At 39.8% G+C, this 27,919-nt stretch overlaps 2 protein-coding genes across 6 annotated transcripts in view; one reads left to right on the plus strand and one right to left on the minus strand.

Annotated features, from left to right (window-relative positions):
- Positions 1–3,053: 3,053 nt before the first annotated feature.
- Positions 3,054–17,054, minus strand: LOC124113674 (SAP30-binding protein-like). 4 transcript variants are annotated; one of them, XM_046474137.2, is made up of 11 exons: positions 16,986–17,054; positions 16,108–16,332; positions 15,490–15,590; positions 14,842–14,884; positions 13,658–13,746; positions 11,906–11,997; positions 11,203–11,263; positions 10,097–10,148; positions 8,906–8,964; positions 6,509–6,566; positions 3,054–5,817 (listed from the first exon to the last, which is right to left on the minus strand). In XM_046474137.2, exons 2-11 carry the CDS (start codon positions 16,328–16,330, stop codon positions 5,651–5,653), a joined length of 945 nt encoding a protein of 314 aa, XP_046330093.2. In that variant the 5' UTR covers positions 16,331–16,332; positions 16,986–17,054; the 3' UTR covers positions 3,054–5,650. The 4 variants fall into 4 exon arrangements, with proteins under 4 accessions (XP_046330093.2, XP_046330092.2, XP_046330091.2 ...); XM_046474136.2 differs by having other exon boundaries at positions 3,054–5,820; XM_046474135.2 differs by having other exon boundaries at positions 8,900–8,964.
- A 193-nt stretch (positions 17,055–17,247) lies between these two features.
- The window catches only part of LOC124113673 (kinesin-like protein KIF27), a 54,783-nt gene continuing 44,111 nt past the window's right edge, over positions 17,248–27,919 (plus strand). Inside the window, exons 1-9 of one of the 2 annotated variants that reach the window (XM_046474131.2) lie at positions 17,248–17,301; positions 19,402–19,445; positions 19,801–19,938; positions 22,083–22,169; positions 22,898–23,005; positions 23,853–23,985; positions 25,199–25,345; positions 27,610–27,690; positions 27,807–27,908. In XM_046474131.2, the coding sequence (XP_046330087.2) occupies positions 19,413–19,445; positions 19,801–19,938; positions 22,083–22,169; positions 22,898–23,005; positions 23,853–23,985; positions 25,199–25,345; positions 27,610–27,690; positions 27,807–27,908 (829 nt within the window). In that variant the 5' untranslated portion in view covers positions 17,248–17,301; positions 19,402–19,412. The remainder of the gene's footprint in view (positions 17,302–19,401; positions 19,446–19,800; positions 19,939–22,082; positions 22,170–22,897; positions 23,006–23,852; positions 23,986–25,198; positions 25,346–27,609; positions 27,691–27,806; positions 27,909–27,919) is intronic. The other variant, XM_046474132.2, reaches the window with a different exon arrangement.

The raw sequence follows: 27,919 nt of genomic DNA on the forward strand, positions 1-27,919 counted from the left end.
AACAAAGCATGATGACGTCATAATGTTTATCAATTGGCACCAATGACGTCATATTGCAAAGGGCATAAGCCATGGTGTTTTTGTTGTGGAAATAGAACACTTGGTTAATGTGAAAAATATAAATCGATTTAATGCGAAAAATATGTTAATTAATTGTGATATTTTTATATTTTTGTCTTTGACACTTCTAGGTTAACACTTTTAATGTGGAAAAAGTACAAGAAAAATAGGTTCATTTCCGTGTGAACTTGCCCTTTAAGAGGGTTGGCGATTTCAAACGGTCAATGCTTCATTAAACAAGGGACTTTTGACCCAATATTTTGCAAAATTAGTACTTGATGGAAAAATACACATTGTCATATAATAATACCGATATTTTCAAACATACACAAGGCCGTAGTCAACTTTTTTTTGACAAAGGGGGGCAAATATTTGTACAACTTCCACTTGTCCCCAACTTGTATTTTCATGAGTCAAATAAAACTGTTTCTATAAAAAAATCCAGGTGGGGGCAAGAGCCCCCCCTGCCAGCTACGGTACTGATACAGAAGTTAAGACATAAGCGTACATAACATTTGTGAGGCAGAAAATGGACATTATGAACTATGTTGCTGTCCTTAGAGTTATATTTAAAAATTGAAGATATAAAGTAATTTAAGCCATACAATTAATGATAGACTGCTTAAGACTAAGTGTCTGTTTTTTGCTTCACCTGGCTTGACATCATCAATGTGAGCTATTTATATTATAGGTCGTCATCCATCCCTTATCTCTGAAACTTAAAATCTCTACTCCAAAATCCACTGAACATATCAATATCATTTTCACATAACTTGTTCTGTTTGTCCCAAGCTACAAAGTTAACTTTTCATTTTGTAAACTTCAAAATAGCTGCTGCAGAGTCTCAGTTTAGTGGAATAAAAACTGCCTCCACACCGTTCTCATCTCAGAAGCCATTGAACATTTTGTTTGAATATTTTCAGAGTGTGTTCAAAAGAGTGAGTTGGGTTTAACGCCGCTTTTAACAGTATTCCAGTTATATCGTGGCGTGTCAGCTTAATGTTGGAGGAAAGCCCGAAGTGATGCAGGTCTCAGACGTTTATCACTTCGGTGAAACCCACGAGCACAGGTATGGTGCTGACAAACCTAGAAATATAATCGGGGCGAACCGGGATTCCAACCTACAATCAGAGATTTCTGGCGTGCCCACGGGACGCAACTCTGCACAGCGAATTGCGGCGCCTTAGACACCTGTGCCACCTGTGCCCCCGTGTTCAAAAGAAGTTCCTATAACAATGAAGTAAGGATTTGATTATGAAAAATATAAAAAAATGACTATTTGCTTACTATACTTGTTAGAATTTACATACTTAAGCAGCTCTGAATATACTGAACTGCAAAAGAAACATCACTTCATAAAAGTTTCCCAATGCAATCTTCCTAAAGCCTGGTTTTTCTGATTCGTGGTAAGTCTTGGCCTGGCGCTAGTATCGGTACAGGATACAGACTAATGTCAAATACAAGATACATCCAAAAAATGCTTTGGAACAGACCTAAAACATGTCTTTAGGTGATCAGTTTTCCTGTCAGTATTTCGAAAACAAGAACGTCACTTTGCATAAGAAACAAATGTTTCAGAAGATATATACAGGATATGATTTATGTTTAATATGTAAAGATATAGTAATCAGTGCTTAGCTTTAATGCAGGTGTATGGTTTAGTCTGGACCACACAACCAGTGGTTGAAAGTGCGTTGGTAGTCCGTTCAAAAGAGGGGATAGAGTACACAATCAAATTTGGAAAGACTTCCGCCCGTAACCCCCCTCCAAAAGTAAGCTGTTCAATCCTGTAAGTTATATATGTTTGTGGGGAGATGCCATAAAAGATGTACTATGTAAATGGAATGTGTTTTTAAAAGATGTTTGTTTGTTTGTTGTCCAATGCCACACTCAGCTATATGACGGTGGGCTGTTAATAAATTGGGATACAATGACGTGCAGAGAGTCTGATCACCCGATTCCTTCAGTTGCCACATGGATACAACAAGCATGGGTTGCTAAAGACAATTTTCTAACCCGATCTTCACGGTTTATCAAGAGAAGGAGTATTCCAGATAATTAGATTGAGTGAGTATGGTTTTACGCCGCTTTTAGCAATATTCCAGCAATATCACGGCGGGTGACACCAGAAATGAGCTTCACACATTGTACCCATGTCGGGAATCGAACCCGGGTCTTCGGCGTGACGATCAAACGCTTTAACCACTAGGCTACCCGACTGCCCCTCCCCAGATAATTATACCAGGTAAGTGAATGCAGAGTGCACAGGCTGCCTCAATCGTCATCCTCTTGGGTAACCATGCAGGATGGTAAGGGCTTAAAAAAATAAATAGTTTGTCAGGCAATGACTTTTGAAATTATAGTGCAGGCAGTGGTTTTGTTTTTTGTTTCTTCAAACTAGTATGTATCCAAATATTGTTGTGTACCATCAACCTGGGAAAGGGCCTCCCTACATAAACAAGCATACAAACTCCTATTGTTGCCATGACAATAACACAAGATACGCAGTAAAGTGGTGCACATGTAAAGGGAAGTAACTGTGTGCTATTTCGGATCACATTGTTTTTAAGTATTAGTTTTTTTGTTTTGTTAAATTGAAATAAAAACAAAATGTGCAACAGACTTTCTGATGATGTGGGCCGGGCCTGAGAACCAAGACTATTATTTTTTTAGCCTAGGCCAGATGTGGTTTTTTTGGTTTACAGATCTTTGGCGAAAAAAGAAAAAGAAAAATGGTAAAGAAATCAAACTTAAATACATTTTTTGAATTCCTCAGAAGTAGATTTTAAGATACATTTTGAAAAGCTTTCAAATGTGGTATTCTAATTAATTTGTTTAAAGGGACAGTAAATGAGATGGTTTTTTTTAACATTGTACTAACGTCTGGTCGCCAGAATAAGAAAAGCACTGTTTCAATTTTTTGGCGTTGGCAGATTTGTAAACCGAGTTTTAAAAAAGCCTGGCTCCTCGAGATCAGTTATGACACAAATCAATACATCTTGAAATAATTTATTTCATATTGAAATATTCTGCCCTGTGGACAGAGACATGTTTTTGTACAGCAATCGTGTGATGATACAATGAAATTATAACAGGCATACTTGATTTCTAACATTATGTACAGGTCGACTTGTCAATGGTCATATTTACAGTGAGTGGCAATGATACCGACATCTAAAGATATCCTAACAGCTGTAATACTCAGTGATGTCCCAACAGCTGTCTGTCTCCCACAGACTTGGCAGGTCTTCCCTGTCCACTTGAAGCTATTGGTTACCTATGAGTACCATTCACACAAAATGAGTCATGTGAGTGAATATTATTTTATGCAGCAGTCAGCAATATTTCCCATCACATCATGGTTGATATTCTGGGTGTGGGTCAGGCCAATCAGTTTTTGATAACCATCCATAACCATCCTCACAAAACCAGCCATACATGTATACCTCCATTCCTTTAGTCTGCGATGAGTGAGTGAGTGAGTATGGTTTTACGCCGCTTTTAGCAATATTCCAGCAATATCACAGCGGGGGACACCAGAAATGGGCTTCACACACTGTACCCATGTCAGGAATCGAACCCGGGTCTTCGGCGTGACGAGCGAACGCTTTAACCACCAGGCTACCCGACCGCCCCTAGTCTGCGATGACAAGCATTAAGTACTGAGAACCGATTTGGCCCAGAAATCTCCAGAGGGCTGTAATTATTAATGAATGGAACACTTGCTTCCAGAAATCAGGATATAAAACAGGATCCCTGCTGCAAAACAGTTTCAGGAAAATCTCCAAAACACATGCAAACAGTACACAAGGCCAAAATTTAAACTAAAATATATTTTAATACTTGTATCGGCAAAAATATAATCCCAAGCCTAGACATAATTGGCCTTTACATACAAGTCTTGTGTCCAAGGAGGAAATGATGATGTTATTCCTGTAGCAATCTATCTGCTTCATTTAGTTTGGTTATCCTTGAAAAGTGAGTGGAATTGTTGGGAACCGGACTTCAGCCTTTTGCTTTACAAGCAACTGCATTAACCCAACTGTTCACAGAAAATGATGGTCAACAATTATCAGGGGATTCTGACACAACTAAGGGATGTAACTCTGCACAGCTCTGGCTAACTGTGTCCCACATCTATATTTGTACCCAAATGAAAACACTTATGTTCAAACAGAAACTCCCAATGTTTGAAGGATGAGACATCTCTAGCACTGATGATGGGGATGTGGGTGTGTGGTGTGGTGTCAGTTGGGTTTAACATTGTTTTTACCAGTGTTACTCACAGTTCTATAAGCATGTGTCAGCTAAATGTGGGAGGAAAGCTGTCATTGATGCAGGAAGTAGATGATGACTGCTTCAACTCACAAGCACAGACAAACTACAGATCATAAACCACTTAATCAGGACTTCGAAATCACAATTACTTATTGTTAGGGATGTAGAGAAGGGGTTGTAAAAAGAAATCAAAGTTTGGTTACCATGGTAACAATGCAGTTAACTGGACGCAGCTTATCGACATCTTATAGCACGAATTGACTAAGGCTGCCATCTGTGGTTCTCGCTTCACAGATCTTGTGTGCCTCTTTCGGTAAGATAGCAATCATCCCAATACTATCAAGAGGATTAGGCACCTCTTTACGATACTTAGGGCTAGTTGTGAGAAAACTCTGTACGATTTTTATCTAGTTTTGAGTTTAGTGGAGAAAATTGCTGCTGCACATGTACAGCAAGGTAAACAATCAGGTGCTGATGAACAAGCATTTATTATTTGTGACAGCGCCTGTGGTCCTGAGGTAAAGTGTTGGCGAATTAGATTATCAGCATCAGTTTGATCCTCCTGACTGAAATCCAATAAAGTGCACCTTGTAAAGTACACTGCTCCCTGAAGTTTCTAGATCAACCCAACATGACCTTGCTAGGAAATTAAACCAAGAGAATACTCTTGATACACATATAGGCATCATGGCAACCTACGCTTGAAAGTATTTTGCTTAATGTTCTGATTGCCATGCTATAGTTTGTTTCCATGGTTACCAGAACCTTTCAGCTGCGAGTCAGAACTGATGTACTAGCATTATTGCTTTTGGCAAATATCACCCAAAATGTCACTCTTTAATCTATACAAAACTGGGTACTGGATTGAGTTGGCTTAGGGTAACAGAAGCATGGGTACTAAACTTGGATCTCAGTATTACGTTAACCCGTATGATGTACATACATTACTCTCTTCACAATACTGTTCTATACAAATCTGCATCAAAGCATGTGACACAGTTTGATATCCTCTTGAGTTTTTTTACAGTTTGATATTCTCAGTTGTATCTCACACACTGAGGCTGAAACGATGATATTGCTTTAGATATTATAGCACAGTAAATGAATCTTCGAGATAAATGCAGGAGTTATATTTTCAAGTTTTATGAAACTTCAGCTCTTGTATGAATATGAATAACAGACATTGCTGTCAAATAACAGGTGATTTCATCTGTCCTAACCATCCAGGCCAGGTGAGCTAACTGGTCATGTCCTGAATCAGGTGAGCTAACGAGGTTATGCAATGTATATAGTTTCATGAATTGAACTACTGTCATTTTTGACTTGACTTTTTTGTAATGCTACCGACGGCTGATATAACTGTTGTCTTAGTCCCTGTTGCTGAAGTTGTCAAGGTTACGACAGATGGGTTGGGCATGTTCGACGACCGGACTGCTGACACCTGAGGCTGACTGTCCCACTTGGTTTTCCTTTTCTTTTCATCTGAAGAAAACAACAAATAACAAACAACAGGATTTGGTTTGAAATCACTAGCTCTTGTTACAGAAAGATGCAACTGATTAAATTAAATATGAGGTGAAATGGGGTTTAATGTTGATAAAGATTATTGCACTTATGTAGCGACGTGTGTGTGTGTGTGTGTCTCTGTGTGTTTGTGTGTGTGTGTGTGTCTGTCTGTCTGTCTGTTTATCTGCTTGTACTAGCACAGACTAATGTTGGTTTTATAGTAAGCCTGCATGAGATACCATGCCACAGTTTAACATGAATATGCCCACTCCGACTCAGTATATTGACCCCAAGCCGACCAGTCCTTGTTTTAGCTTCTTAATGCCGTGCACCAGGCAGGGTAAATGCCTTTTAACATCTTTTGTATGATGCAGTCAGGGATTAAACCAAAAGGAAATGAAAGAGATATATTTGTCTACGAGTGAGTGAGTGAGTGAGTGAGTGAGTGAGTGAGTGAGTGAGTGAGTGAGTGAGTGTCTTCATAGATGGGTAGGTGAGTGACTTTAACACTTCGATGAACAGTATTCCAACAATGTCAGCAAGTCAACATGCTGAGGATATTGTCCTGTCAGTTTGTGCTTGGGTCACATCACATTTGTGTTGATTAAATATACAAATACACAATCATTATTGCAGTTTCATTGTAATTTCCAGTTAAACCTACCAGGTGCTGAACCGTCGCTGGAGGAAGAAACCTTTTTCGAACCAACAATGAAATCGATCTGAAATGGCAATGGTAAAGACAGAAACAAATCGTTAATGTGCAAGTATCATGAAAAATACCAGATTTTTCTCACATCATTGTGTGGCCAATGTGATGTACAATATAATGGCCGAGAAAAAAAAGTGTGAAAACATAAACATAGCACTGTTGCACTGTCTATAAAGACAGGACAATAGTGCAAATAAACCTTATTCACGCGCCACTTTCGATGTTCTGAGTACAATATTTGCATTAACGGTGGTAGGATCTATCCAAATGTGCAAAGTTGTATAGACCCATGAGACTTGCACTGTACAGCATTATGAGCACTCTGTACTTGTCACACTTTTTTGACAATAATACCAAAATATGGAGTGGCATTTACAATGATTTTAGAATCATTAGTCACCTAGGTCCATTGGGAATCTTTAATGCCTCAGTCAGCAATATTCCACAGATTCCGGGGTAGAATAGGTCTTCAGCAACCCATGCTTGTCGTAAAAAGCAACTAACGGGATTGGATGGTCAGTCTTGCTGACTTGGTTGATACATGTCATCGATCCCAAATGCGTGGATCGATGCTCATGATATTAATCACTGGATTGTCTGGTCCTGACTCGATTATTTACAGACCGCCGTCATATAGTTGGAATATAGCTGAGTGCGGCATGAAACAACAAACCAACCAAACCAACCACAAAATCACTGAGCCTGAAAATATTAGCAGTGATGGATTCAGGTTTTTGAAAGCGGGGCCACTTGACCTAGGGCGCAGTTAACAAGTCAGATATCTGAATAGAAAAACATGTGCACCCCAATCCAATCCAAGCCAACCCACACACCCACACCCACACCCACACCCACACCCACACCCACACCCAGACACCCCCACCCCCACCTCTGGATCAGCCTGTGTATTAAAGTGGAGCAGTCAGCAATATTCCCGTCACATCATGGTTGATGTTCTGGGCGTGGGTCAGACCAATCAGTTTTTGATAACCATCCATGCTGTCGTGATACCTCACAAAATCAGCCATGCATGTATACCTCCATTCCTTTAGTCTGCGATGACAACAACCCAGTCTGAATGGACATGACACACAATCACCATGTCACACACTGTAACAACCTTATCCTCTGTACGCTCTACCAGCAATCACAAGGCTTGTTCAGCTTTGTAATGTACTGTCATCGATCGATAATGTGAGTAGGTAGGCGATCGGACCAATTTTCTTCCGAAAAACACTTATTTAGATTCTACATGTATAACATCCAGTCATAAAATAATACAGACTGCTTTGATTAATTTACACACAAAGTATTTTTATTTTTTTATGCATGCATTTTGAATCATCGTCCACGATCAGTGTTACATAGATCTACATGTCCCATGCCACTGAAATAATTGCGCCACTGTTCCATTCACTACCATCATTACGTAATGTGAACCTCAGCAATGAATATCTGTACAAGGCTCTTTCCTAGAACGCAAGGTCGGTTTCTTGGACCCCGATGACAGCGGTATATTGAGGGATCACTGTATTTAGTAACTACTCCGGCCCAGGAACTCTACACATGCTTACCCTCTACCCCATGTTAAACAGTGTATTTTGATTGTATTTATTTATGGGATGGCACACAGCACAGGACAGAGCATGTTACCTGCTTAGGGCTTAGAATCATAAAACAATAGAACTGAGCCTTGAACATGTTCAGAGTGAGTGAGTATGGTTTTACGCCGCTTTTAGCAATATTCCAGCAATATCACGGCGGGGGACACCAGAAATGGGCTTCACACATTGTACCCATGTCGGGAATCGAACCCGGGTCTTCGGCGTGACGAACGAACGCTTTAACCTCTAGGCTACCTGACAGCCCCTAACAGGTTCAGAAAAATGATCAGTTCCAGTAATCATTACACAAAATTGCCAGGTGAGATCAATGTTTTGTGAACTCAGGAAAACATTCTGTCACTCCTTGACAGTTAATTTTATATAATGATAAATAATAAAAATCTGTAATTTCTTTTCAATGCATATCCCAGGGTCCTGTTTCACAAAGCCATCTTTGTGCTATGGGTATTGTAACTTGTATAATATAATATATATAATGTTGATAGGCATTTCTTTGAACATGTTGAAGCTGATGGATGACAAAGTTGACACAATGTATGGATAACAACTGCTTTATGATACTGAATAGTGCTGTTTCAGGATAGATCGCCATACAATTGTCAAGCAAGAGTCACATACTTGTGCCTAGACTTACAACAGTCTTAGCGCTAAGATCGCTTTATGGAACAGGACCCTGGTCCGTCCCTTAGTGAAAGATGGAAATGGAAATCATCAGTACCGGTACCTTGGTTCTGTCCTTCCGCTCCTTCTCACGCTTCTCCATCTCCTTCTTCTGGGTCTTATCTGCAGTAGAAGGAGTCAGGCGGTATAACATGTGGGAGTGTATGAGTTAGGGGTGAACCGATACATCGCTGCATCTTGAGTTTTCATGCGCTGATACGATACACAATATATTTTTTTCACTTTCGATACAAGACGATACACTTTCTAAAATACATTAGTGCTTGTTTAATGACCCCGGGTGTTTTTGTCAGTGGTATGAGTTAGAGGTGAAATCGTGAGTTTTCATGCGCTGATACGATACACAATATATTTTTTACATTTTCGATACAAGACAACACACTTTCTAAAATACATTACTGCCCGTTTAATGACCCCAGGTATTTTTGTCAGATAAAATTGCAAAATGTGTTGTAATTAAGTTCACTAATAGAAATAGACACAACGAACATGTGTCTATAGCTAGCTTTTCCTTTTGAACCTGCTCTGAAATATTTATAGTCAACATGGTCAAGACATTTCCACACGATTTGATGCAAATAAGACTAAATATGCATAACGCGCTACCTATCTTATCGTGACCTTTGTAACGTGATATGTATCATATCGTGATCTTGCTGTATCATTTCACCCCTAGAATGAGGGAGAGAGTGAGGTGGGTTTAATACCACTTTCAACCAGTGTTTTAAATACAAGCACTTGCCAGGCCGCCATCAGGACCCACAGACTTTAGGACCTGCAGGCCCTGATTAAACTCTTCAGGCTATCACTAAAAAAATGTGGCTTTTTGTGACAAATAAATCGACACATAAATTCACTGCTGACCATAATACAAATTTTGAACTACAAGACCGATACAAGATCTACCTGCAACGGGCCTACTACTACTAGCAGGCGCTTATTTTCAAAAACTGCTTCTAACAGCATTTCAGTCTTAACCTGTGGGAGCAGTGAAGGAACTTAGCTTCAAAAAGTCACTGGTCAACAAAACTTCTACTCACTCACACCACACTGATGCTGACTGGATATTTTCTAAAACAAGCCAATCAACCTACACTTCAGCCTCACATTGCGATGTGTATCAACCATTACATCAATTGAGATCATGGTATATCAACCACATTGTTCCATATTTTCCCTTTATGTCATATCATGTTGATATTTATTTGACGAACCAGAAAAAGAAAACACTTACCCAATTCATCATAAAAAGATTCTTTAGTCCACATCTGAGGATTAAAAATATCCTGAAAAACAAAAAAAACTCATTTCAATTCATGTTTGATAGACAGCATTCCTGACAACTAGCATCATCTACAAACCTACCAATCTGAGGCAACCACATTAAAATCGGACCTATCATCATGTCCCTCACACAAATATGAGACCTCTCTGTCCATAGAAGGTTGTGTCAGGTAAACCCTAGGTGATGTTTGACCACATCATGAGCACCGATCAACACAACTGAGATACAATGCAAGCCTGAACATCAAATTTCATTGGTCGCCTCTTATGACAGGCAAAGGTTGCCGAAAATCTAACCCAGATTATGAAAAGTAACTAGACTCTTGGAGATACTACTCCGTCCAAAGTTTCACTGATCTTTTACTGACCAATCTCATTAAAATCAGATCTAAGTTCTCGCTGCCGCAAAACTAAGATCTGAGGACATCCCATTATGGGTCACGTCAGAAAGACCTTTCTCGAACTTTGACCAACCACGGAAATGACTAACAAGAAGTCGACATCAGCCAATTAGAAAGCACCTTTCTCGAGCTTTACGGCACTCGTTTCAACCTGGCGACTTCCATTTCAGACTAGGCTTAAAAATATATTGACACAGTTCTCGATTAAAATTTTGGAAACTAAACAGACGAACGTTCCGGAAAGCATTATATGTGGTTGAGATTGTATGGCAGTGCTTCCCACATACTGTGCAATGCCTCCTCCGTTCAAATGTTTATCCCCCGGAAGCGGGAGATAGACGATAATTTTGACAGAATGAGTCATGGCCGTAACTGTCGTTCAGAATACCTCATGTTCACGTTTTCGAGGTTGCATGATTAGAAAACACATTCCGACTGTCATTTTCATGATCTGGTAAGCACCGCTTTGATTGGTCGGATGAAAGGCCGTTCTGACGTGACTCGTAATGGGGTGTCCTCAGATCTTTGTTTAGAGATAGCGAGAACTAAGATCGGATTTTAATGAGATTGATTACTGACAGACTTGTGGCAGTGTCCAGCCATGCTAACCCTGTTAAAGAGAGGTGAACACATGATTAAAATGAAGACAACTTACTGGAGGAAAGTTTGTTCCTTTTTCATCTATGTGCAGAAACTCTATTAACTTTTCATATATGCTGAAACAAAAAAGTATGCATTAGTCTTTGTTACATCGTTCAATGAACTCACCATCAACACTGTCACAGTGAACCTCAACAAATACAATTAAAAAATGTAATAACTGTTGACTGGGGTGATTCAAGTGAAGCATGAATATAATACATGGCAGTTAGGTGGGCAGGATACAAATGTAATCATTCGTTTATCATTACACCAGTGACATCCCTTTATCATACATTTAAAATAAGTGCAAGGTCAAAATATGTGCACATGAAACTACAGTACAGGCAGATTGGAATTAGCCTTACTAAAAAATTGTTACTTGTCTGGAACCCATGCATTATAATCTAACTCAATCCTGCAGTAGTTGTGTTTCATCATGACACAGACACAATTCCGAGAATTTCAAACAGGGCCATGCTTATAACTTGTAAATTGTAATTATAGCTTGCAGATTGGAATGGCCAACCATTTTGTCATGTCAGACTTTTTTAAAAGTCGTTTACGAATCCACCAACTCCAAAAAAATTAAATTTCACAAATTGAAATATTCAGAATTGGAATGTTTTTATTTATTTATTTGTAACCTACCAACCCGACTTTTCGGGCCAAAATTCTGTAAACCCAAAAAACACAAACAATTCAGTTAAGACATTCACCTGGGATTTCTAAAATCTTTTCTTTTTTGAATCATCACATTGTGGCTGTAGCCACTCTTCATCATGCGTTCATAATTTCGAGCAATCTTCTCCTGAAAATGACATGTTTTATAGTATTTAATATGGTATAGTAAAAGAATAGAAACTGTGAGCTGTGGATAACATATCCTGTGAAACAACATTTAGAAATCTGCAGTGAGAGAGTGAATGTTGTTTGTCAGCAATATTCCAGCTATATCACAGCAGCATGTAAATAATCAAGTGTCAGGTAAACCAGTGGATGAGTGCATAAGAGTGATACACACAATCAGGGAATAACAATAGTGAGTGAGTGAGTGAGTATGGTTTTACGCCGCTTTTAGCAATATTCCAGCAATATCACGGCGGGGGACACCAGAAATGGGCTTCACACATTGTACCCATGTCGGGAATCAAACCCGGGTCTTCGGCGTGACGAGCGAACGCTTTAACCACTAGGCTACCCGACCGCCCCGAGAATAACAATAAATAACTAAACATTAGTAAAGTGCAAAAATCCCCATAAAATTAACGGCCCGAAAGTGATGTTTGAGACTGCATGACACAAACATAAGAAGAGTGAGTTTCCATACACTCAAGTCTTGGTAATCCGACACTTGTTAATCCGACAATCCTCTTTTTCTGACACTAATTATGGGAACTGATTTAATCAGTGTTGTTAAGACTCATTAATTTGACACACTCCCACTCCAACTCCCCTAATTTGCAACAAATTTCCGAAATCAATGACTATACAATAAAGATCAGCATACTCCAAGGTCACTCCCCACGAGTACACAGCCCTGTGTTTTGATGTGAGATGAGTTGGCTAGTAGCTACATATTACAATGGCCGTCAAGATAAACACACTTAACTATAAACAATTAATGCCTTAAATAAACAAAACAGGATTAATCCCATGTTTACATTACCTCAGTCTCACTAAAATCAGATACAAGTTCTCACTAAAGCTGAGGATATCCTATTACAGGTCATATCAGAACGATCTTTCGCCAACTTTGACTGAGTGATAAAATAACTAGGAGGTGGCACTAGTTTCAAACTGGTGACTTCCATTCCAGACTATGCTTTCAGAAGTATTTTGAATCAGTCAGACAGTCCGTAATAGTAGCTTGGAATGCCCTGTGTGAAGCTTTAGAGGTTGCATGATTAGAAAACATATTCCGCTAACAATATAACATGAACTGAATATTTTATTTTTAATTATTTTTTATTAATTATTGTTATCTTTCATGTAGTTGTCCAATTTTTTATCAAGAACGTTCATACTACATAATTTTGATTATCTGACATACTCGTAAATAAAAAATAATCAACTGCAACCAATCATGTCAAATTAACGGGACTTGACTGGATATGATTCATTAAACAAGTGAATAAAGTTGTGATTGGAATGTGGTCGGTTCTTGATTTCTTCTGAAATTGAGTCATAGAGTGTTCCATAGTAAAGGAGCTGCTCCAGCAAAAGTTCCTGAAGAAAGGCTGGTGCTAGTCTTTGTCTTGCATCAAAAACCAATACAAGAACCTTGAACTGTATTCTAGTCAGTGAAGATCTGTCTCAAAATCAGCCAGGGCACACATTGTAACCAACAGATCCTCTGTTAAAGCAGCTCGCACGACAATCATGCTTTATATACTGGTGTACCCTTTGTATGACATTACCTAAAATACAGTACTTGTAACTAGGACAAAGTATGAAAATATCACACAAACTTGTAATTCTTTTGAGCATCGTCCTGCAGGTTCAGGAGGGATATGTATTTCTTCCGCCGACAGATTCCGGACTTTCCGTGACAGAGCAGCTGCAAGAGAGAGTGATGAGTTAGTCATTTATTCAATACTTTCTTCCTGTAACATACATTGTGTACACCATGGGTGAGTGAGTGAGTTGGGTTTAACACCGTTCTAAACAGTATTCCAATTATAGCATGACATGTCCGCTCAGTGTGGGAGGAAAGCCAAAAGTGTTGCAGGTCTAGGACATTTTCCACTTTGGTGAAACACACAAGCACAAGCAAAATGGGGTTTGAACCCATGATCATAGGTTTTTGGCATGCCCAAAGGACGCAATTCTGCACAGTTAATCATGGCGTCTTTTAACAGCATCTTAGACAACTGGGCCACCCGTGGCCCCTTTTACAACATGAGAAACCAACAAAGAAATGTCTACAAATGTCTACAATCAGACAATGTTTGAAATTAAGGATCCTGGCGTCCTAGAGGTGTGTACCTATCATATTCAAACCTAGATACCCCCCAAAATTTCAACTTTTATCATTAGGGTTATGATAAGGACCCCTTGACTTCCATGCTTAATTTCTGTCAGACAATAGGCAATGTTTACAATAGAACAAATGTTTGATTAGTACCGTAACTGAAGCTAAGGAATGTATGGGGGAACAGATTTGAATGACATGCTCTGCCACTCAGTATATGGCACAGTGTGAGAAACAACTCACACAACTATTTACAATACAGATACAACACTATACAATGGCAGATTTTCAGTTTTACAGAGTTTTGACAGTTGAAATCTTTAGTGAGGCAAATGTTCTGTTCTTGAATCGAGGAAACAGTGTTGGAATAGGCAGAAAAGTCAGCACATTCAGATAGGTATCCCATCTGGACTGGTGGCCTCAAATCGGCCTCGTCTCGCTCTTATATAGGCAAACCAGCCTTCAAGAAACAGTTATCTTGCAAAGTGTCTCAAATGAGGTGGTCAGTCCAGTAAGTGAACTGACAACTGTAAACAACTAAGGGAGGTCACTCTACTTTACATGTGCCCCAGTTTGCTGCCACCAACAATCATAAGAACTAAACTTACACTGTACCATGTATATACTGCCACATAACAATCAGACAACTGTAACATGTTCAATGGATGGAACAGTACTTACATGCATCTTGAGTGTCTAAAACCTTTTCTTCAATATCAGTTTTCTGAAAGAAAGGGAAAATTACTCCTTCAACATGTCAAACTGACTCACATTAGCATGATAAAGACATCAGGGCAATAAAATAAATGAGTAATTGAGCAATTATTGTTTGACATCGCACCAGTAATCTTACAGCTATTTGTGGCGATTTGAACAAAATCTACAGAAATTCAGTGATGGGCTTGCCAGTCTCTGCAATACATTCTGCCAGTTCCAAATATTGTTTGACTTTGTTTGACATATGCCTCTGCTCACCCAACAGTAAATTTTAAACTTATCCTATCTCACACTATGCATATATCCCACGACTGAAAGGTGGGCGCAGATACCCTAGCCTGGGAAGACTACAACCGTGAGACATGCACGAGGAAGCTGATGCTAAACATTGAAATAAAATACACATTTAAAACACTGCCTTGTGTCGTAAACGACAATAACTCGTGAGCAGGAAAACACACAACTGGTAAAACAATCCCAAGACACTAGTTGGACGTAACAGCATGAGATCAGGTATAACATGGGGAACATGTTTTCACGTTTGATATTGTTAAACCAAGAGCAGTCAATCGATCCTGAGCTCTCAACAGGCTCCCGTGTATAAGAACATACCTGTATATCTAAAAGATCTGTGCTCTCTTCCTCTATTTCTTCCTCTGATTGACTTTCTTCATCTTCCTGATCATCTGGTCCATAGGACACAAGCTTGGTGGCTGTTGAAGAAAATAGTGAAAACTCTAAACATGGACTCAAGTCGTAGTCAACATTACCATGTATACATTTTTATCTACAATTTTTAAATTAAATCATTTGTCAAAACAGGTGTCATTAGCCAATTGCTATCATGGGTAATGATAATTCTATCATTCCAGGATGGACTGACTCTGATGTTCCATGTGTCAGCCATGAAGATAGTGAGTGAGTTGGGTTTAATGCTATTTTTCACAGTATTCCAGTTATCATAGTTTTATCACAGCATGTCAGCTTATGTGGGAGGAAAGCCTGAAGTGCAGGTTTCAGAGGTTTACCACCTAAACGAAACCCAAGAGCATGGGTGTGGTGCTGACGAACCTAGAAACATAATTTGAACCCACAATCACAGGTTTCTCGTGTGCCAAAGGGATGCAAATCTGCACAGCAAATTGTGATGCGTTAGACAACTGGGCCACCCGCACCTCCAAGAAAGATACGAAGAAAATCTATCATTACATATGTACTTCATGTACTTACTCCGTTTCGCCAAGCGTGGTTTTTCAGGGACACTAGAGTTGGAATTATCATTTTGTAGGTTAGGTAAGGAAGATGGTCGCGGCTCTTGTTTAGCTAGAATTTCTTGTGTTTCTTCATCTGAGATGTTGTCTACAGCTGATGGCATCTCCTCATCGGAATCTTCACCATAGTCAGCTGTCAAAGACTTCATTGCTGTCAGACTGTCTGATCTCTCCATGGCCATCACTGTAATATTTTGAAACTGTATTGTTATTGTGCCAAGTTAGAAATCTAATGGTTGCTGAAGTCCTGGAGGTTTGTGCTTATAGCATTTGAATTGAGGGACACCTAAAAGATCATAATTTTCAAACATTTCGGTAATGACAAGGACCCTCTGACTTTCAAACATAATTTCAATACTTTTATCATGAGTATCATCAACATGACCTTGGTTCAATAATAACTTCTGTCTGTGGGTACTTTTTATCATGGACACTCAGCATGATCATGGATCAGCCTCTGTATTACTCATGTAAGCTTGGTATGTATTAGTTATTAGGTCCCTTGGATGTGTTAGATGTGAAAAATAAGAAATCATGCTATTAATATTTTAACCCTATAGTTTCTTCATTTGTTGGGAAAATCTTATCTTCGTTATTTTAAGGTTCGGTATCTTTAGAAGAGAAAAGTAACACCCATTTGTGGTCCGGATGAAATGATCTTTAGTTGGACTCATGCCTTTCTCAAGTTTATATCCTATCTCCATGTTACGGGCCTTAGTTTTGATCAATGACTCAAATAGAATACGTTGGTTTGCATAAATCATCTTGTAAATCATCACATTTATCCAACAGTGAAAGACAAAATCCTGAAAAAATGAGCCCATGAACGACATTTACCTGATTCTTAGTCAGACATACGAACATCAACCGCACAAAAGACAACCGGAAGTCCACTATGCAATCTTCTGTGAAAAGAGTCTAGAAAAATGCTAAGCTATGGTGTTGTTTTCGAATTTGCAACCACTAAATAACATGTATGTCATTTAAGGTTATTTTTTTTATATTTATAATTAAAAACAAAACTAATTGGAAATTAACAGGTTGTTTCGATGATAAATATCGTATGATCATTTGGCACTTAGCTCTACTTATTCAGAATGTTTGCAAATGGCCGCCGGCTAAAGAATGTGATGTTGTTTACATCGTAACTCAGGTACGATTGGGACTAAATGTGAACTGTTTGATAATTGTGGCGATGACGTTGATGTAGAAATCGTATGTTTTCTCGAGTAAGAGGATGTTTAACATTTGCCATTCTGCTTTCTTCTCATTTTGTCAGGTTTATAATCATGTCAGTTGACATGGTTGACACGAGTAGACCTAATCCAGTCAGTCAACTTGTTTTAACACGTGTATATATCAAAAGATTTTCATTACCTCTAAATGAAATTGATATACCATAACATTGATAATCCTGATGTTTGTAGTTGGGCTGTTTTCAGGGAAGGGAGGAGAGACACGTAATGTTAAATCATGACAATTAGGACATCTCCCAAATAGAAGAGCAAAATGACACTTGAAACTGCATGTGATCAGCCAGTAAACCATGTTCAATTTTCATGTGAATAATTGTTTGACAAAGTATGAATCCCAGTACCGCATATTCATTATTCAGAGTACCTTTAAAGTCACAACTTTTGAGCATTGTGGGGACGATCTTTGCCATATTGTACGTCATTGAGTCAAGTAACTAGCTTTTGTGAGAATCCACCAGACAAGAACCTACAACCTACCGTTTGTTAGCCAGATAGGCTAACCAAATGACCTGTGTTCACACTGTTAAAAACAATGCAAATTTAGCTTGTCCTGCATGGTGTTGGTCTTGTTGTATATTACTATGGTTTTACATGCGCTCTTTGCATTTAATTGGTGATGTCTGGCAGTCATTTGGCACCACACGTCCTGATCTGTATCAATGGTAAAACAATGCCAATGTATTCAACACCAAACCATTTCATCCTGCTCTCTTGATGTTTTTGTGTGCAGAATAAGTATAATTGCAACTATTATTCGGAAAATAATAAAATAAATGAGAGTACTGTGATCAATTTGACAATTCTATTTATTTGTTTAGGATTTTACCTTGACTGTCAACATTCAAGAGTGGAGGTTCAAGGGACCCCAGTCTATAATTTTAAGGGTCCCTGTGAGAATTATATGAGAATCCTCTAAAGTGGTGAAACGATTTAGTGTTCACACAAATGTAGAGAATGGGCGCAGAAAAAAATATACTGCGTCCTGTAGAATGCTCTATAATATTCATTGTACCTACAGTGCATCAACATGATCAAGAACATTTAAGCCTGTCTGTCACTTCATCCATCAATCATGGCCACTGTGGACATGAACATTGATTATACCAAGCTCTAAATGTACAGTACTTGTCGCACATTTGTGCATCACGTAAGGCCCTGTTTGCATGCTTCGAAGCAGCAGCTGCAGCTGCCTGTAAATGCATGATAGGGGTACAACCCCTTTATACTCCCTTCACAGCTCTTGCGTTCTCTCGTCACCCGGCTTTGATTCCTGACATGGGTACAATGTGTGAAGCCCATTTCTGGTGTCCCCCACCGTGATATTGCTGGAATATTGCTAAAAGTGGTGTAAAACTATACTCACTCACTCACTCACTCACTTCACAGCTCTTCTAATTATCCATCCTTGTCATCACAAACCTAATTGATGTATTGCAACAGATGTCCAACAGTAGGTAGGTATCAGGTATGATGATAATTTTCGTAAAAAGGTGAATGTTTTATGTTTTCAAGATCTATGCAGTTTTCATTACTATGCCTAATTCTGTGCTAAATAAAAATTACTGAATGGTAATTAATATATATTAGACCCCTTTTATCATGTTTATCAGGCCCCTTGCCCCATGCATTACATTGAAAACAAAAACAACAATATTTTGAAAATAAGAAAGTGCTAAAACAATGTTCTTCCACCATGTCCACAGGATATAAATAGTAAACAATTTTGAATAGTCTCCACATGTTTTGGCTTATGCAATGCCTTATGGCTCATGGCATTATGCATGTCATCATATTCCAATTGCGAAGAACGGTGCTCATGATGTCAGTCACTGGATTGTCTGGCCCAGACTCGATTATTTACAGACCTCCATCATATAGCTGAAATACTGTTGAACGAATAAAATAAATAAATAAATAAACTATTGAAAAAATTAATTAAGCGTGGGAAGATAGATTGTGGAAAGAAGATGATATGACCGTTTCATTTTTTACTTCAGTTGGTGGCAAAATGCAAGAAGTCAATGTTCGTGTGGCTGTTCGGGTAGGTAGATTGTTCAATTGTACTTTTGATTTGGTCATTTTCAATCGTTATCATTTCATCAATAACAATTTGTAATCTGGACAATCATGATAATTGACCACAATGTAATACACTTGGTACAGTCATGACAACTGATATTCTGTCCATGATAAAATAATTCTATTGTCCACCACATAGACTATTTGTAGAATCTAATGACTGATGTTGCTTGAACAGTCTGTTCCTTTCTTCAAACATTCAAATGTAAAATATCCACATGTTCATGATGTTTAGGGCGAAAACAAAGATTTTATCATTTTTGTGATCATTGTTGCCTACAGTCCATCAATGTAGATTTTCCACCATCTCATCACAGGTTCGGCCCCTCTTGCCTAAGGAACGCCTCGGGGGAGATCAGATGTGTGTTCAAGTACTACGCAACACCAATCAGCTGATAGTGGGCAAAGACAGGGCATTTACATTTGACCATGTGTTTAACCATAAGACATCACAGGTGAGGGCAATGTTTCAACATCTAGTCTGCTTGTGGCAGGACTCTTGACCTCTGTTAGACCCCCTCCGTGGTCTAATGGTAGAGCATCCTCCCGGAGAGCGGAAGGTCCGGGGTTCAATCCCCGACAGCGTCATACCAAAAGACGTTTAAAGATGGTACTTGTTGTTTCCCTGTCTGGCGCTCGGCATTAAGGGGCTAAAACAAGGACTGGTCGGCTCGGAGTCAGTATACTGTGTCTCAGTTGGATATTTATGTTAAACTGCGGCATGGTATCTCAGTGTACTAGCACTATAAATCGGCATCAATCCGGACTAGTACGAGCAGCCAAACACACACACATGCACGTCGCTATAAAAGTGCAATAATCTTGGACGCAACGTTAAACCCCATTTCACCTCACCTCACCTTGACCTCTGTTGCTTTTCACAAGAGGCAATAAGTTTCATCTGTTTGTCATGTTTAATTTATATAAATCTACATCATATGTGATGTGACCAAATCACAAACAACATTGTGAAATTGGTTCTCAATTGTTTATTTTCAAATAAACAATAATGCCTATGTAAAGAGGACCATAAACAAGATAAACTTTGAAGAGGAGAATTCTGCAAACGTTTTGAAAACATCACAATATCTTATGGTAACAAGATTAACAAACAGAAGAAGAAAACAGAAGAATGTTAACAATCACATTAATTGTACAACACAAGTAACAAATGTAACTGGAAAAGTAAATAAGAGAATGGAGAATTTAAAGTTTGTTGAGTTTCTGTAAGCTGAAGCAAGAGCTGCAGGTGGATACTTGCTGTTTAGACAACAAACTAGTGGCAGTGATCTACTGCACTAGCATATCATCTGTACAAGGTATCTGGAGTATGTGAATGGACATAATGTTTGTAGAAATTGTGTGAAATAATGTCCAAACGTTTGTTCGATTTGAGGATCTGTACCCATACTGATGACTGCGGTAGCCACAGTTGGTCGAAATGATTTAGCGGAATATTCTAATTTGGCTAATCCTCCCGAAAGGGCAGTCGGATAGCCTAGTGGTTAAAGCATTCGGTCGTCACGCCGAAGACCTGGGTTCGATTCCTGACATGGGTACAATGTGTGAAGTCCATTTCTGGTTTCCCCCGCCGTGATATTGCTGGGATATTGCTAAAAGGGCCGTAAAGCCATACTCACTCACTCATTCCCTAATCCTGCCCAAACAATACACTCTTCTAACACATGTCCCACAGTAGAAGCCTCTATACAGTGGAACAGAGTACAGACCCATCTCATAGTCTAGAAGCAGCTGTTCTGTCAATGTAATCCCTCAAAGCTGTAACAGGGTCCTGTTTGGAAACTCTATACTTTGATAAAACCACCTCAAATCTACTGTGTTACGTGTCATTTATTATTCCAAAGAGAGTGATATGCACTCCATCATCCTTCTCAAAGTGCACACTGTTGACTGAAAATACACCCTTGAGAGTTGTCCAGTGATTGGGTCATATTGTGATGCCTTGGGGCAAAGCCCGAAGGGTGTAGCATTGGGTTGAGGGCAAGGAGACATATAGCCTTTTATAGCAGTTGCTTGATAGACAAGTCATTGTGAGATATAAAGATCTGAAGTTTGCAAAGGGCACATTGGCTATGACACAAAAAACAATTCTTCAGGTTTGTGCATATTAGAAGTAATATTAGTTTTATTGTCATAATTAAATTAACATGTTATTTTTGTTTAGTTTAGAATGTGCTGGAAAATTAATTTGCATCCTTATACAGTCTTATACATCTTGTTGTATTTTAAGCTGCATAAATGAATATATGTTGTCAATCATCAAGATGAACAAAGTCTGAACAATGTTAAACTGTGTAAGCAAAGTTATCTCTACAATGTATTATCTGCCATACTTCTTAGTTCAACCTGTTCCTTCAATTTATACATCACAGACAATTGATCTAGCTTAGTTTCTCACATGGCAGACCATCACAATTTTGATAGCCACAGGTGATTGGCCTACCATTCGTTTTGCACACTGACTACACGTGTTTGCTTCCGGTGTTCTACCCTTGGGAGATGCTTCAGTGCATTGAAAACTGAAAGAATTTCCTTTAATTGCAACTTTGTCATACTTATATCCTTTTGACATTTTCAGGAGGATGTGTATCAAACTTGTGTGGATCCACTTGTCAGGAGTATATTTGATGGCTACAATGCAACCGTCTTTGCATACGGTCAGACTGTAAGTGTGGAAGTCATTGTCATTGTGGTCGCTTTTATTTGGGAAATAAATTGTTTTGGCAAAACACACTTTTATGCTTTTGATGTTAAGCATTTCCTTGATAACATTTGGTGGACATAGTCTTGATGATACGTCTTAAGTGCTTTTAATTTTCGTGATTATCTCAGGGATTTAAAAATCATTACCGGTCCGGGTATGCATCTCTTTGGCATGCCAGAAACCTGTGATTGCGGGTTTGAATCCCAGTTCACCGGCCTGATTATGTGTCTGGGTTTGTCAGCACCATATCCGTGCTCCGGGGTTTCACTAGTCTCGTAAACATCTGAGACCTGCATCACTTTGGGCTTTCTTCCCACATTAAGCTGACACGCCGTGATATAACTGGAATACTGTTGAAAGTGGTGTTAAACCAACTCACTCACTCTTTTTTCACTCATTGACTTATTAGAATTATAGACTGACTCCTGGTCTCCATTTCACAAACTTTTTTAATGTTGCAGTGTTAGAAATATAGTGTTAGAGGATTGCTCCTGTTGTATTTTACAATTATGGTAATAACATGGACGCCTTGACTTTCATAATTAATATGGAACACTGTGATGCAACAGCCATATCTCCTATACGTTAACATAGACTTGATACACGTAATCCTTGGATCTCTTTGTGAAACCTGGCCCAATGTTTACGAACAATGTCTGATGTTTCTCCATGTTGTTGTGATTGTCTAGGGCTCAGGGAAGACCTACACTATTGGAGGATGTAATATCTCAGCCATTACAGAAGATGAACATGGAACTATTCCCCGGGCTATTAACCAGATGTTTGACATCATGAAGGTACAGTCACAAGACTCAAATTCCATGGCATGTCTCCAAGATTTATTAGTTTTCCATGATCTGTTACTGACTTGTGTTTGTTTAACGCCACACTCAGCAAAATTCCAGCAATATGACAGCAGTCTGTAAATAACTGAGTCCGGACCAGACAATCCAGTGATTGATATCATGAGCATCAATCCACAAAATTGGGATGCAATGACATGCATCAACCAAGTCAGCAAGCCTGACCACCCGATCCCGTTAGTCGCCTTTTACGGCAAGCATGGGTTGCTGATGTCCTGTTCAACGGGATCGGGAGTTCAGGCTTTGCAGACATGGTTGATGCATGTCATCGTATCCCAATTGCGTGGATCTGATGCTCATGGTGTCAATCACTGGATTGTCTGGTCCAGACTAAATTATTTACAGACTGCCATCATATAGCTAGAATATTGCTGACTGGGGCGTTAAAAACAAATACAAAACTTAAGGCTTTAACCATTTTTAGACCCATGAAGATCCGGAGTAGGTCTTAAGCAACCCTTGCTTGCCGTAAAAGGCGACTATGCTTGTTGTAAGAGGCAAGTAACGGGATTGGGTGGTCAGGCTCGCTGACTTGGTTGATGTGTCATCGTATCCCAACTGCGTGGATTGATGCTCATGATGTCAGTCACTGGTCTGGTCCAGACTCGATTATTTACAGACTGTCGTCATATAGCCATGATAGCTGGAATATTGCTGAGTGCAGCGTTAAACAACAAACAAAACTGACAACAACAAAAACACAATATATAGGCTGACCTGCTGAGGAATAACTGAAATATTATTTAGAATGAAGCCCAACAACTCCTGTCTTGTGTTTCAGAGCAATGAGGCAGTGGAGTTCTCCATCACAGTGTCCTACATTGAAATCTATAAGGAGGAGTTACAGGATCTCCTCGATGTAGACAAGTGCAGCAAGGATCTCCATGTGAGGGAAGATGACCAGGGCAACACAGGTAGGTCACCAGGAAGTATACTCCTTCTTTAGACTAGACTCACATGGTGATTCTTCAACTGAAAAGGGAAGTTGCACCCGGCCCAGATTCTATGAATAACAGGGTGCTGGGAACCCATGCTTGCCGTAAAAGGCGACTATGCGTGTCATAAGAGGCAACTAATGGGATCAGGCTCACTGACTTGGTGTCATCGTAACCCAGTTGCATGGATCGATGCTCATGATGTCAATCAATGGTTTGTCTGGTCCAGACTCAATTACTTATGCAGACCGCCATCATATAGCCGGAATTCTGCTGCGTGTGAGTCTGGACTAGTACAAGCAGCCAGACACAGAGGTGCATGCATGTTGCTATATATAAGTGAAATAATCTTGTATGCGACGTTAACCCCTCACCTCTGCCACTTCTCACTGTTTCAAACATCATGAATGAGGCTAATGCAATTTAACAGCTCTTCAAGATGATGCTCAGACATATAAATGGAAAGAATGCGGTATACCGGACACCTTCCGCCATTTTGGTAAGGGATGTACACAAGCTCATTCCTGTGTAACAGTTTCTAAGTTTTTTTGACATCATTTTTATCCCCTTGCTAAATAACAATTGGTTTGCCCCCCACTCAACGGCTTGAATTAAATGCTTTTGTAAGAAAAACCTATTTTTTAAATAGTGATGCTGTCATCACTCCCTTATTCAAAATAACTACAGTTTGGAAATATGGAAGTTTTACCCAGATACATACAATTTGTAAATACAGTGCCCATGTGGATTCTGGGTTAAGAGTTCCCCGCAACCTATATTTATCATAAGAGGTGACTTATGGGATTGGGTAGACAGTCTCGCCAACTTGGTTGATGCATGTCATCGTATCCCAATTGCGTAGATCGATGCTCATAATGTCAGTCACTGGATTGTCTTGTTCCGACTTGAATATTTACCGATCACCATCATGACGATTGGCTATACGCAATCAGCGAGGAATCAATATTAAATGAATGTTATGTAATGTTATCAATTGAATGCTATGAAGTGATCACTGCTAATACAAGTCAATGCTTCATTTATGTGTATTGTGTTTTGTTTTATCCAAGATGGCGGGTGTTTATACGTTAATAACAAACTTATTTCTCCGGTCCCTTGTAGTTCATTATATACATGTCCTAGTGTAACTGATGTGTGGTGATATCTGACTGCAGTTGTTCCTCTGTTACAGTGATTATTGGGGTCAAGGAGGTTGAGTGTGAGACTCTGGATGACGTCATGTCCCTCCTTGAGTCGGGGTCGGCAGCACGACATACAGGCTCCACTCAGATGAACGAACATTCCAGCCGCTCACATTCCATCTTCACCATTGTTATAGGTGAGTTAGTGTGGTTCGTCATGGACGATCCCAGTCGGGACCTGTGTCCCCAGCACCCATTGCTTGTCATCAGAGGCAACAAAGTTTCGAATCTGTGTTGATTGTCATGGGTTAGTGTGTTGTTTGTCATGGGTGAGTCTGTTGATTGTCATGGGTGAGCCTGTGTTGATCGTCATGGGTAAGTGTGTTGATTTCATTGGTGAATACGTGTTGATTGTCATGGGTGAGTCTGTGTTGATTGTCATGGGTGAGTCTGTGTTAATTGTCATAGGTGAGTGTGTTGATTTCATGGGTGAGTCTGTGTTGTTTGTCATGGGTGAGCCTGTGTTGATTGTCATCGGTAAGTGTGTTGTTTGTCATGGGTGAGCCTGTGTTGATTGTCATGGGTGAGTGTGTGTTGATTGTCATGGGTGAGTGTGTTGATTGTCATGGGTGAGTGTGTTGATTTTATGGGTGAGTATGTGTTGATTGTCATGGGTGAATCTGTGTTGATTGTCATGGGTGAGTACGTGTTGATTGTCATGGGTGAGTCTGTGTTAATTGTCATGGGTGAGTGTGTTGATTTCATGGGTGAGCCTGTGTTGATTGTCATGGGTGAGTGTGTGTTGATTGTCATGGGTGAGTGTGTTGATTTCATGGGTGAGTCTGTGTTGATTGTCATGGGTGAGTCTGTGTTAATTGTCATTGGTGAGTGTGTTGATTTCATGGGTGAGTATGTGTTGATTGTCATGGGTGAGTCTGTGTTGATTGTCATCGGTAAGTGTGTTGTTTGTCATGGGTGAGCCTGTGTTGATTGTCATGGGTGAGTGTGTTGATTGTCATGTGTGGGCCTGTGTTGATTGTCATGGGTGAGCCTGTGTTGATTGTCATGGGTGAGCCTGTGTTGATTGTCATGTGTGAGCCTGTGTTGATTGTCATGGGTGAGCCTGTGTTGATTGTCATGTGTGAGCCTGTGTTGATTGTCATGGGTGAGCCTGTGTTGATTGTCATGGGTGAGACTGTGTTGATTGTCATGGGTGAGTGTGTTGATTTCATGGGTGAGTCTGTGTTGATTTCATGGGTGAGTATGTGTTGATTGTCATGGGTGAGTCTGTGTTGATTGTCATCGGTAAGTGTGTTGTTTGTCATGGGTGAGCCTGTGTTGATTGTCATGGGTGAGCCTGTGTTGATTGTCATGGGTAAGTGTGTTGTTTGTCATGGGTGAGCCTGTGTTGATTGTCATGGGTGAGTGTGTTGATTGTCATGTGTGAGCCTGTGTTGATTGTCATGGGTGAGCGTGTGTTGATTGTCATGGGTGAGCCTGTGTTGATTGTCATGTGTGAGCCTGTGTTGATTGTCATGGGTGAGCCTGTGTTGATTGTCATGGGTGAGTCTGTGTTGATTGTCATGGGTGAGTCTGTTCTGATTGTTACGGATGAGTCTGTGTTGATTGTCATTGGTAAGTGTGTTGATTGTCATGGGTGAGTGTGTTGATTGTCATGGGTGAGCCTGTGTTGATTGTCATGGGTGAGTGTGTTGATTTCATGGGTGAGTATGTGTTGATTGTCATGGGTGAGCCTGTGTTGATTGTCATGGGTGAGCCTAAGTTGATTGTCATGGGTTAGTGTGTTGATTGTCATGGGTGAGCCTGTGTTGGTTGTCCTGGGTGAGTGTGTTGATTTCATGGGTGAGTATATGTTGATTGTCATGGGTGAGCCTGTGTTGATTGTCATGTGTGAGCCTGTGTTGATTGTCATGGGTTAGTTTGTTGATTGTCATGGGTGAGTCTGTGTTGATTGTCATGCGTGAGTGTGTTGATTGTCATGGGTGAGCCTGTGTTGATTGTCATGGGTGAGTGTGTTTATTGTCATGGGTGAGTCTGTTCTGATTGTTACGGGTGAGTCTGTGTTGATTGTCATGGTTGAGTATGTTGATTATCATGGGTGAGCCTGTGTTGATTGTCATAGGTTAGTGTGTTGATTGCCATGGATGAGTCTGTTGATTTCATGGGTGAGCCTCTGTTGATTGTCATGGGTAAGCCTGTGTTGATTGTCATAGGTTAGTGTGTTGATTGTCATGGGTGAGTCTGTTGATTTCATGGGTGAGTCTGTGTTGATTGTCATGGGTTAGTGTGTTGATTGTCATGGGTGAGTCTGTTGATTGTCATGGGTGAGTCTGCGGGAATTGTCATTGGTGAGTGAGAATGGACAAGTTAAAATGATAGATGATACATAACCAGTATGTAAACCTGGACTTGATGATAATGACAACCTAACCATTTCCAGGTCAGAAGTGGTGTGAAGATGATGTTCTAGCATCAAGGCGATCCCGGCATACAAGTGACAGCAGCGACATTCTTGAAGATGGTAAGCATCATAGGGAGTTAATAGCTACAGATTCTAAGAAGCAAAAATTCTTCATATTATCATAACTAGTAAGTTGTCATGTGTATGCTTCTCATGCACATTTCCTGCCATTGCAGATGCATCCATGAGCCACACAATGGCCGGGAAGTTCCACTTTGTCGACCTGGCCGGATCTGAGAGGGCACACAGAACAGGCAATGTTGGCGACCGCTTCAAAGGTAGGAATCTA

This window comes from Haliotis rufescens, unplaced genomic scaffold, assembly GCF_023055435.1.
Source record: "Haliotis rufescens isolate VD_foot unplaced genomic scaffold, xgHalRufe1.0.p SCAF_6, whole genome shotgun sequence".
Lineage (NCBI taxonomy): Eukaryota > Metazoa > Mollusca > Gastropoda > Lepetellida > Haliotidae > Haliotis > Haliotis rufescens.

What these genes read in the sequence shown, in the direction of transcription:
- LOC124113674 (XM_046474134.2), bottom strand. Translation starts at nt 16,330, where the DNA reads ATGGCCATGGAGAGATCAGACAGTCTGACAGCAATGAAGTCTTTGACA. An exon ending in ACCACGCTTGGCGAAACGGA is followed by an intron (nt 15,591 to 16,107) that starts GTAAGTACATGA and finishes TTTCTTCAACAG; the next exon opens with CCACCAAGCTTGTGTCCTAT. An exon ending in AAAGATTTTAGAAATCCCAG is followed by an intron (nt 11,264 to 11,905) that starts GTGAATGTCTTA and finishes TTTTTGTTTCAG; the next exon opens with CATATATGAAAAGTTAATAG.